The sequence below is a fragment of the Myotis brandtii genome, unplaced genomic scaffold (genome assembly GCF_000412655.1).
Source record: "Myotis brandtii unplaced genomic scaffold, ASM41265v1 scaffold115, whole genome shotgun sequence".
NCBI lineage: Eukaryota > Metazoa > Chordata > Mammalia > Chiroptera > Vespertilionidae > Myotis > Myotis brandtii.
Window position 1 is genome coordinate 6,554,122 of NW_005353967.1, and position 10,414 is coordinate 6,564,535.

A 10,414-nucleotide genomic window follows, 5' to 3' on the forward strand; every position below is an offset into this window, starting at 1 on the left:
GGCAGGCCTCCAGGCAGGCCCTGCAGGCCCGGTCTCGCAGGTCTCCTGCGTGGTCCGTGCTGGGCCCCAGCAGCGCGCCCAGCCGGAACTCCTCCAGTGGCCACCGCTGAAGCAGAGCGCGGATCACCTCCGCCCGCTCCAGCAAGTAGCTGGCTTTGAAGAGGAGTGGGTAGAGGTTGTGGGCCACGCTGTCCAGGCTCTGCAGGGCCACCTGGGGGTGGGACGCCAGGGCCTCGGCAGAAGCAAAGCGCAGTGACTTCATCCTGCCCACCTGCGGTGGCAATGGCAGGACAGGGCTCTCCCCTTGTGATTCCCCCGAAGACACGTGTATGCCTGCCACTATTTTTAGCTGCAGCTGCTGGGAGCAGCTTGCCTTTGGGAGGGAGGTGGCTGGCCAGCCCTGTGTCATCTGATGGTTATTTTGGTCCTGGAGGCCTGTTTGTTTCTGGGCAAGGTGTCTGGCGGCAGCCGGCATATCTTCGTGAAGCTCAGCTGGTGAAAGCAGAGCTGAGTGTTAGGTCAGGGGAGGTCTGGGCCCCAGAAAAGTGCCGCCTGTGCCCACCGCAGGGGTGGGTGGCCTGTGCTTGGGAGCTGCAGTAAGCTGGTCCCAGGGCAGTCTCCTGGTGGAGCGCATCTGCCCCAGCTCTAACCCCGTCCACAGTTATAGGAGCACAGAACAAGGTCAGCCTTGAGCTAACAAACCTTTCACAGAACCTCTGGGGGCTGGAGTCCCCCTGGCCTTACTTCTGGGAATAGGGACTGGTACCAAGGATGGGGGTAGGCACCTCTGACAACTGTTGTGCCAGCCCCATAAGGCATTGGCACTTTGCTTCGTCCCTTCTCTTCCTTTATTCTCTCCAAGGACCCAGTGAAGCCTGTGCTCCCCCCCGCCCCTTTCATGGGAGGGAGCCATGGTCTGAGTGAGCTGGGAGGACAAGCAGACAATCCCTTGTGGGCCTGCCTGACAGCAGCTGGGAGATGCAGGCTCAGCACCCTCCCTCGCCCCTGCAGTGTCCCCATCGCTGACCACAGACCCAGGAGGCAGGCGCTGCTGCAGGTCGGATGGGAGGCCCTGGGAGCCATGATGTGGTGGTCAACTCTTCACTCTGAAGGGAGGCAGAATACGATGTGCCAAATATGCCACGTTGGGATCAGGATTATTTTGAGCTAAAGGCACGTGAACAATAGCAGGTGCTAACCTCCCCCTTTCTTCCTAAAAGCAGGAGCTAAAGCTTCATGTGAGCCCGGCTGGTGTGGCCCAGTTGGTTGAACATCGTCCTGTGCACCAGGAGGTCGCTGGTTCAATTCCCATGCCTGGGTTGTGGGCTTGATCCCCCAATAGGGGACATGCAGGAGGCAGCCGATCAATATTTCTCTGATTGATGTTTCTCTTTCTCTCCCTCTCTGAAATCAATAAAAACATATTTAAAAAAATAAAATAAAGCTGCATGTAAGTCACCCTTCCTGCACCAGGAGGGAGGGGGTCAGGCCAGAGAATCTGAGCAAACAGACCTCATTAAGTAACTTGTCTTCCTTTACTTTCCCACAGTTGCCTCTACTCAACTTAATAGAGAAATGCTTGGGCTTATCCCCTTTGGGTCTTCGTTTCCTGTGAGGGCTCCATGGCACCTAAAATTTATGTTACATAAACCTGTTTGCTTTTCTCTTGTTAATCTGCCTTTTGTTACTAAAATGGGTGGAGAAATATTTCCTCCCTACAAAGCCTGGGCATTGATGGCTGTTAAATAATTATTAAATGACTATCTCCCTCCTATCCCCCAACACACACACACACACACACACACACACACACACACACCACCATCGTTTGGGGCAGGGCTGGAGCGGTTAGCTCACAGGCCACGTGGACAAGCTCTGGGCTGGGAGGGTCACAGCTGGAACAGAGATACAGAGACAGAGAGACACACACAGAGAAAGATGACAGGAAGAGAGAAAGAGCAAGAGAAGGGGAGGAGAGGCAGAGAAGGGCAGTGGGAGGAAAGGACCTGCTGAGGTGTGTGGCATGTGAGGGAGTGCGTGGGGGGTGTGGACGCTCCCTCAGGGTCCTGCAGGCAGCTGTCCCCTCTCAGCCTCCCTCAGGGGGGTGGGGGATGGGGGGTGGGAAGGCCTCAGCTCCCAGGGTAGAACCCACTAGTCAGGCAGGTGAGGGGTGTGTGAGCAGTGGGACTTCGCCTGATTTACCAGAAGGTGTTTGACGTGGATGTGGACCTCAAAGCAAGGCCCTGCTGTCCCGGCCACGTCCCCTCAGGTTGCAGGAGCTGGGCTTCCTGGTGACGTAGGTGACATATGCAGGAGATGTCCGTGGACACAACAGACCTTGTAGAAACACGCAGCCACATGGTAAAAACACATCCTATTTATTTCTGTACCTAAGTTTGGGACAAGTCAGCACTAAACATGGAACAAAACAGTCTCCACGGCTGGCAAATCACAGAGGCGTGGCCTCTGCCACCACCGCTCCTGGTCCTGGAGGTCCATGTAGTGGTGGGGACGGGGTTGAGGGGTGGGGCGCGCGCGGGGATGTCTGTGGCAGGAAGCTCATTATGGTCTGGCGTCTCCCAGGCTCTCCCTGCTTCTGATTCAACTCATCTGGTGGGGGTGGTCTTCTCGGGCAATGTCCATACCAACCGGCCTCCAGCACTGGCGCCTCAGAGCTGCAGGCCCACCTGCCGTGCCCCTGCCCCATCCTGGCGCCTACCTGGGAAGCAGGGTGCAGCCTCCACCCAGGCTCACAGGGGATCACCTGTGGCCCCTGAGCCTAACTCTAGTATCACTCTACATACAACGTGTTACACAGGAAACAGTACTGAGGGTCCCATTATACTCACCCTGCATCTGGGACACATCTCTGTGGGGCCCCACCCGGGGACCATCACCCATGGCCTGAATTGCCTGGAAGGTGGGCAGACACAGTCCCAGAGGGCTCACCCTGTCTGAGGCCCACGTGTGTCTGGGCCTCCGCATGGAACAGGGGGTCTGTGTGCTCCCACCACAGTGGGAGAGGCTGGGCCGCATGGGGTGTCAGTGCTGGACGGAGGTGGAAGAACCATACAGGAAGGACGAAGCGGAGGCCTGGCCATGCACAGGCTGGGCTGGGGGGTGAGGGGCATGATGGGAATGACTTTAGGTCCCAAGGGGCGTGTGACCGAGAATCCCGTGGCTGGGGGCCGTGTGTCAGGAGCGCCCAGCTTGTGTTTCATCCTCAGACCTCATGCACAGGTCCAGGCTGAGGTTCCTCTGCCTGGAGGAGCCACATCCCATCCAGGTCTCAGAGCTGTCAAAAGAATGACCCTGTTACCTCCCCTGGCCTCCTCGCGCCCATACCACATGTGGGCGCGCACGTACAGTGTGATTGAAACTTCGTGGCCCATGCGCAGAAGTCGGTATTTTGTGGAAGAGCCACACTCAAGGGGCCAAAGATCCACATGTGGCTCGCGAGCCGCAGTTTGCCGACCACTGACTTAGATGATTTCACATGTGTTTTGTGGAAAACAGTCTATTTTATAGGCACAAGGGATTCACATGGACTTGCAGACTTGTCATTGGCTATGGGACCTACACACACACAGAAGGTGGTCAGTGCAGGGAAACTGTGGGAGGTGGTGGGGATGGCGGGAGGGGTGGGCAGGGGTTCTTCTCCGGAGTCTGAGAATGGAGCTCAGGCCGAGATGTCTCCTGCACTCCTTTGTGCCTCCCTCACTGCCCGCCCAGAACACGGAGGCCTGAGATCTTGGTGGAGGAAGTGGCTTCACACCCAGGGAACCTGCCGCCAAGTCCTCCTGACGATTGGACTGTGGCTCCCACCCATGGCAGTGGTGCCCGTGCAGCACCTTGTGCCTGCTGCGACGTAGATTCGAAGTGTGCATGGAATTCCCGCACGGAGTATTGGGCAGAATGAGTGACAGCCTTGTCTGAGGACAACTGCTGGCGAGGCACAGGGCACGGGCAGGTGGGAGTGGGTGTCAGGGAGGCCCCATTCTCAGGAGAGGGTGCCAGGTCCCCTTGAGACACTGCTGATAGGGGGTGCTCTGGAGGACACCCTGGAGGCAGGGCGGGATGGGTGGTCTCCACTGCCTTGGCTGGGCCTCTGGGGGAGACTATCTGCAGCAGGGGCTGAGGGCCTGGCCCTCCTGTTGGACAAAGGCCTGAGCTCTCCGAGTGGCCAATGCTGGCCTCTTGAGTCTGCTGGTCGCCAGGGGGTTTAGGCAGCGAGACAGAGGGAGGTCAGATGGGAAGATGGAGAAGCAGGGGAGCAGCCCTGCCTGGCTGGTGCGCCCTCTAGTGGTGCTGTCAATGCCGGCTGTGCGATCACGATTTGGAAGCATCTGCAACAGGCAGAGACTCAGTCAGGCAGCCTGGGGGTGGCGGGGTGCCCGGCGCCTTAGGGAACACGGTGGGCGAGAGAAAACCCCTGGTCCATTGGGGAAGCTGGGAAAACCGTTACTTACAGAGTGTTTTGCCTGCCACTCAAACCGCTGTCCAGACGCCGAAGACCTGAGGGGTGTTGTTCTGACAGAAAGGGAGGGAAGTCACTACAGAACCAGCGTCATTGGGCCTCACCAATGATCTGGGGCAAGGGAACTAAAGACTCATTCCCTCGACTCTCAGCTCAGTGCACCCTTAAAGCCGGACCTTCCCTTCTGACGCTTCCAGGAGGCGGTCTGAGGGCCTCTCTCTAGCCCTGGGGATGTGCCTGCAGATGCATGGGGATGATGTGGGGTGGGCGAAGGCACTGACCCCACAGGCCCAGCACGTCCTGCGAGAAGGCCTCTTTGGAAAGGTAACTTGTGTGCTGACTGGCCCCTCTCCTGGCCACATCAGTCCCTCCCCTTCAGGAAGACGTCTGAGTGCACATCCCGGGCAATGTTCGGGGCCTCCTCCTACAACAGGCTGGGCCCAGACACCCTCCCAAGATAAAAACTCACATTTGTATGAATTTGGGGAAACACTGATTTGCCAGGTATGTGATCCCTTCAGAAGGGCAGGACTGGGGGTCCTGTGAGTGTCCCAGGAGGGGCTGGACTCCAGGCAGAGCCTCTGCTGACCCTCCGCCCTGCATCTTCCGATTTCAGCTTGCTCCTCGGCAGGCTGCTTGGAAACGGCTTCTGCTGACCAGCAGCCCTCTTACACCCAGGACTGCGGGGACCTCGAGTGGGGGCACCATTGCATGGAACCAGTGAATGCCAAATGGTACAGACCAGGCCTCCAGGTGGCCGGCCAAATCTCAGCAGTGAGGAGGCCCTAAAACCACCCTGGCTAAGGGACTCCAAGTGTCCAGGGACTGAGCCAGGCCTTTGGTTTCTAGCCAGCCTGCCTAGCGTGCAGTGCTTAGTGCGGGCGGGGAGCAGATTCACGTGCATAAAGACCCCTCGGGGTGGGGTCTGTGTGGTCCTGGGCAGCCCAGCATCACTTGGGCAGGTGCTGACTGCGCCCTAAGCACCTGGGCCTCTCGTGGGGGGGTCTCAGAAGAGGGGACACTCACGGTCGTGGTGAACTGGCCTCCGTCAAGCTGTGGCTGCGGGTCCCTCGGTGGAAGGGGGGGAGATGTGCTCTGGGGGCCCTTATCGGAGAACAGGGGCTGTGACAGCTCGGGTTGGCCAGGGCTGCTGTCCCCCGACTTGCACTGGGAAGACTCCGAGCTCTTGGCACCTGTGGAGAGGAGCGGAATTAGGGCGGGTCCATCAGGGTGAGAGCTGCCAGGCCTCTTCTATGCTCAGGGGCCTCAAAGCCTGTCAATCAAAAGCTAGATGTTTTCTGCTCCATGTGCGAGCTTCTAGCAGCATGTGAGGCTGGGTCAGAGCAGGATGGCGCGGCAGGAAGGTAGATACCACGTATGCTCATGGACAAGTGTTTCCTGACCCGCTTCTCTGAGCCAGTGTAGCTAATAGACCAGGGTGGGCAGTGCCCAGACAACCTCTCCACCAGTAGGTGGTCTCCAGCTCATGCTGGGGGCTCCGTAACCACTGGATATGCAAGTCAAAGGGGAAGCAGAAACTGAGACCAAAGAAGGCCCCAACCCTTAAACAAGGAGCCAGAACAGGACAAACAAGACCTGACACCCTTCCCTTCCCCTCTGCACCCCCCCTCCCACCATCTCCCCTGCAGGACTGTAGGGCCGGCCTGACCCCTAGTCCAGGCCCGGGGTCACTCCCCACAGCTGAGACGGGTGTTCTAGGCCACTGCCTGGGCAGTCTCAACCTCCTGCATGGGTGGCTGGTGGCCTACCCCTGTAATTCTCTGCAGGATCACGAGTGCTGTTTGGGCACCGAGCTGAGGATGGCCAAGATGAGCCCTTAACACAGGCCCTTCCACCTTGTCCTCACACTGGGCTCCCCGGCCTCAGACTCGGCCTTGACTGGAGGCTGCGCCAGCCCAGATGCGAGCTACCTGCAGTCCTGGAGCCAGAAGTATAAGTCCAGGAAGTGCAGTCGCTCTGGGCTGGCAATGCCACATGTCCCCATTGTACTCCGGTGGCCCAGCCTGCAGTGGCTGCTGCTGGTTCTGATCAGGTGTGCAGCACCTGGCCACCTGCGCTCCCCGGCAGGGTTCATGCGCAATGCCTTCCATCGGACACAGAGATGGCTTGGAGTCAGCTGCAGAGCCCTCAGATGTTGTCCTGCTGGCAATGACACATTTTGGGCTTGGGAAGGTGCTTGTCCCAGGCAGTGTGGTTGAGGATGGGCCGCATCTGGGCAGGAGGCCACACGCCAATAACAAACCATGGTGAATTCCAGACACACCCCTTCCTCCACGTGGAAGTTGTGCAAAATACTGCTTCATTGGGATGTAAGCGACATAAGAACGTGCACACCTCTAAAGTACAAACAGACATCTTTGGACATGTGTGTGCACCGTGAGGTTACATGTGTACACACCAGTCAGAGAGAACATGTGTGTCGCTCACCAAAAGCTGCCGGTGCCCATTATGTTCAGTGTGGTCATTGACACGCTGAGCACAGGTCCGCCTCTGACCAGTCAGCCCTCTGTTCTTTGTTCCCTCTTCTTCTTTCTCTACATTCTTTGGACTTTTTTCTTACAGTTTCATTTTGTCTCCTTCGTTGGTGTTTCAGCTGTCTCTTTGCTTTACTTTAGTGCAGCGGTTCTCAACCTGTGGGTCGCAACCCCTTTGGGGGTTGAATGACCCTTTCACAGGGGTCGCCTAAGACCATCGGAAAACACATATATAATTACATATTGTTTTTGTGATTAATCACTATGCTTTAATTATGTTCAATTTGTAACAATGAAATTGGGGGTCACCACAACATGAGGAACTGTATTAAAGGGTCGCGGCATTAGGAAGGTTGAGAACCACTGCATTAGTGGTTGTTTTAGGTTTTATACTGTAACAGATCACAATTTGCCTTCAAGTGATATCACTCAGTTCACAAACAGCACAGAACCCCACGTCTGTGGATGCTGTTGTCCGACAGCTCGAGGATGTGCCCCTCCTCCTTCTCTCTGCCTCTCTGTGTTTCACTTCGGACACTTTCCACTGATGTGTCTTCAAATTCACGTAACATTTTCTTCTGTTACCCCATCTGGGCTCATTTTCATCTCAAATATTGCAATTTTTGCACGTCTATATCCTTTCTTGCTGTTTTCATCTCTTCCACGTCATTACTTAACTTCTTAGACATCAAGAATGGTTATAACAATGGTTTGAAGGCCACAATGGATAATTCTAACGTCTATGTCAGCTTCGGGCTGGTTTTGCCGGGTTGGTTATTCTCATTGTGGTTTGTTTTCTACTTCTTTGCTTGCCAGTTGCTCTGATTGGATGTCATAGAATGTGAACTGACCTTCTTGGGTGCTGGATACTTCTGTGATTCTATAAATCTCCAGGAGTTTGGTCCTGGGATGTAGTGAGGTTACGTGGAAACGAGTCCTCTTGGGTCTTGCTTCATGATCTGGTGGGTGCATCGGGGGCAAGGGTCAGTTGAATGCTCCCTCCTCCTGAGATAGGCCCTTCCAACGGCTCGCCCAGCACCCTGTGAACTACATATGTCCCGTCCAGCTGGTGGGATAGGCGCCCATGTGACTGTGGAAGGTGCTCTCTCGGCTTTTCAGAGGTTCCCCAGCTCTGGGGGTTCTCACGTCTGTGCTGACCACGTGATTTGGATTTTGGAGGGGAACCATCTTTCAGGCTTCCAAGGCCTCTTGCTGCACAGGCCTCACCCACCCCGTCCTGCAAACCCCGCCACCTAGGTCTCCTCCACATGGGGAGTCTGTGCACCATGTTCGGGGACACTCAAGGCAGAAACCAGGGCAGCCGCAGGGCTCACCTCATCTTTCTGCCTCTCAGGGTCACTGCTCTTTGTTGTCAGATGTTCTGTGTTTTGAAATCTCTCATTTTATATATTTCTCCTGGCTTTGTTTTGTCTGTGTGGGTTTTTAAAAATTTGTTTTAAATCTGTCCCGTTACTTCATTTTGGGTGGAAGTGAAAGGTTGGTTTTTTTAAAGTAAAAGAAACATGCTAATTTGTTTGAAAACACTGGAAGTGTATAAAATCAAGGGAAACAAATGAACACATACACTGGCCCCGAACCACATCAGCTGTCAGAGGCTGGAGCGCAGGCGGCCACAGCGCACAAGTGCACTCACGTAGTGCAGGCTGGCTCCCCGTCTCCTGCTCCGGCTCGTCCTCCTCAATGCAGGCATGGACGTCGTGCGGCCAGGGCCAGTGGGCTTGGCTGGTGGACACGTGCAGGGCGGCAGAGGACTGGCTGCTGGAGGAGGAGGTGCTGCTGTCTGAGATGGTGGAGTGCGGTCTCTTGAAGGGGGTGGGGTGGTTGCAGGCAGGCACAGCTGTGGATGCGTGGGCTCTTGACTCTGGAAGGAGACAGAAAGCAAGTCGTTGGCCCCTGCTTCAGAAGTGCAGCCTGGACGCCAGAGCCAGACGGGGCCCTCAGGAAGACTGGCCAGGTTCTCTGCCTGCAGCAGCCGCCCTGCTAAGTGCTGCCCTGGCGCTCTGGGGCCTGGGTTCCCGCTGGCAGGGCAGAGTGCGGGAGGGCTGGGGCCACCTTACCTGTTCCATTCATGTTGTACTCGGCAGCTTGATCACTTAGGGCTGCGTTGCTGGGCTTGATATCCAGGAACGGTGTGCTGCCCAGCCCCATAGACACTATTTCTTGCATTCTGAGTTCTGAAATAGAAGAATGTAGGACACTTTTCCAAGCAACTCCTTGGGTTTAATACCACCCTCGATGGTGTTCTGCACCCAACACCCTCAGTTCAGACCTGGCTCCCCAGAGTGATGCTGGGGGGCCAAGTGGCCTCACAGTGGCCTCTCAGAGAAAATGGGGTGACAGAGGCCTCCAGGAGGCACATGGCCACGAGAAGGACACACTGACAGATATCCATGTGTCTCTGAATAGTGAAAGGAGACCTAAGCATAGGGTGAGAGTCTGATAATGAATTACTTTTTGGTAAAACTAAAAAAGAAAAGAAAAGAAAGATAACAATTATGGTTGGTGGGAGGATGTAGAGGGAAGGGCAGGAGCAGAGGAGCCTGGGGAGGGGATGGGGGCCCAGTCATGGGCCTCCCTCTCCTTGTAAGGGCTAGGTCCACTCCAAGGGATTGAGGAGCCACCAGGCACCCTGAGCAGAGCTGCCTTGTGCAGTGTGAGCACATGTACATGTGTATTCATGTGGGTGCACACACGTGGGTGAATGTGCGGGCATATGTATGTGTGCACATGCGTGTGCACATGTGTGCAGGGGTGGTCTATGCTTTGAAGGAGATGGCAGTGGGGGGCTTTGGAGCATCTCCATGATAGGTTAAGGCTCTGGGCGTGGGACAGCTACTGAGGGGACAGGTGGCTGTGTTAGCCATTTGAACGTTAGAGCCTGTAGCATTCCTCAGGCCTGCAGGGTCCGAGCTGCCACAGGAAGGCCAGGTTAAGGGGTCGCTAGGAAGATGGCATTTATAGTGGCCAGACTGGATGGATGGCTACTTGTGAGTGTAGACAGAGGTGCCCCAGTGACAAAATCAGCGCAGAAGAGGTAACAAAGGGGTGAATTGAGAAGGAAGAAACCTGGTGGGGATCCCAGCAGAAGAGAAAAGGTGCCTTATTGAGGAGGGGCCCTCATGGGTGGGGAGACCACAGGCTGACCATCAGCCCAGGACCCAGTCAGTCAGGAGGCCTTGACAAGCCGGGCAGGGCAGACAGCTGACCTCCATGGCCTGAGGGGTCGGGGAGCCTATGAGGTACTGCAATGCAGGGTATTATTTATATTTGTTTTAAGGAGAAATAAGTGTTGTGTGCTAATGGGATGGGTCCAGGCAATTCCCGGTAAATAGGTGCTGCCTGAGGCCTCCCGCACCCCCCCCCCCCCCCCCCCCCCCCCCCCCCCCCCCCCCCCCCCCCCCCCCCCCCAACCCCCCCCCAC

At 56.3% G+C, this 10,414-nt stretch overlaps 2 protein-coding genes across 8 annotated transcripts in view; both read right to left on the reverse strand.

The window, feature by feature from the left end:
* LRRC14B (leucine rich repeat containing 14B) overlaps window positions 1–2,907 on the reverse strand; it is an 8,399-nt gene extending 5,492 nt beyond the window's left edge. The window contains exons 1-4 of the mRNA XM_005858133.2: window positions 2,850–2,907; window positions 2,203–2,337; window positions 1,035–1,106; window positions 8–492 (exon numbers count right to left, since the gene is read on the reverse strand). Coding sequence (XP_005858195.1) covers window positions 8–492; window positions 1,035–1,083 — 534 coding nt within the window. The 5' untranslated portion in view covers window positions 1,084–1,106; window positions 2,203–2,337; window positions 2,850–2,907. The remainder of the gene's footprint in view (window positions 1–7; window positions 493–1,034; window positions 1,107–2,202; window positions 2,338–2,849) is intronic.
* The window catches only part of PLEKHG4B (pleckstrin homology domain containing, family G (with RhoGef domain) member 4B), a 42,020-nt gene continuing 33,961 nt past the window's right edge, over window positions 2,356–10,414 (reverse strand). For 5 of the 7 annotated variants that reach the window (XM_014548693.1, XM_014548677.1, XM_014548690.1 and 2 more), the window contains 5 exons: window positions 9,051–9,167; window positions 8,627–8,854; window positions 5,504–5,670; window positions 4,470–4,530; window positions 2,356–3,295 (listed from right to left, as the gene is read on the reverse strand). In XM_014548693.1, the coding sequence (XP_014404179.1) occupies window positions 4,489–4,530; window positions 5,504–5,670; window positions 8,627–8,854; window positions 9,051–9,167 (554 nt within the window). In that variant the 3' untranslated portion in view covers window positions 2,356–3,295; window positions 4,470–4,488. Of the gene's footprint in view, window positions 3,296–3,441; window positions 4,347–4,469; window positions 4,531–5,503; window positions 5,671–8,626; window positions 8,855–9,050; window positions 9,168–10,414 lie in introns of those variants that run through there. The other 2 variants (XM_014548664.1, XM_014548683.1) reach the window with 2 other exon arrangements.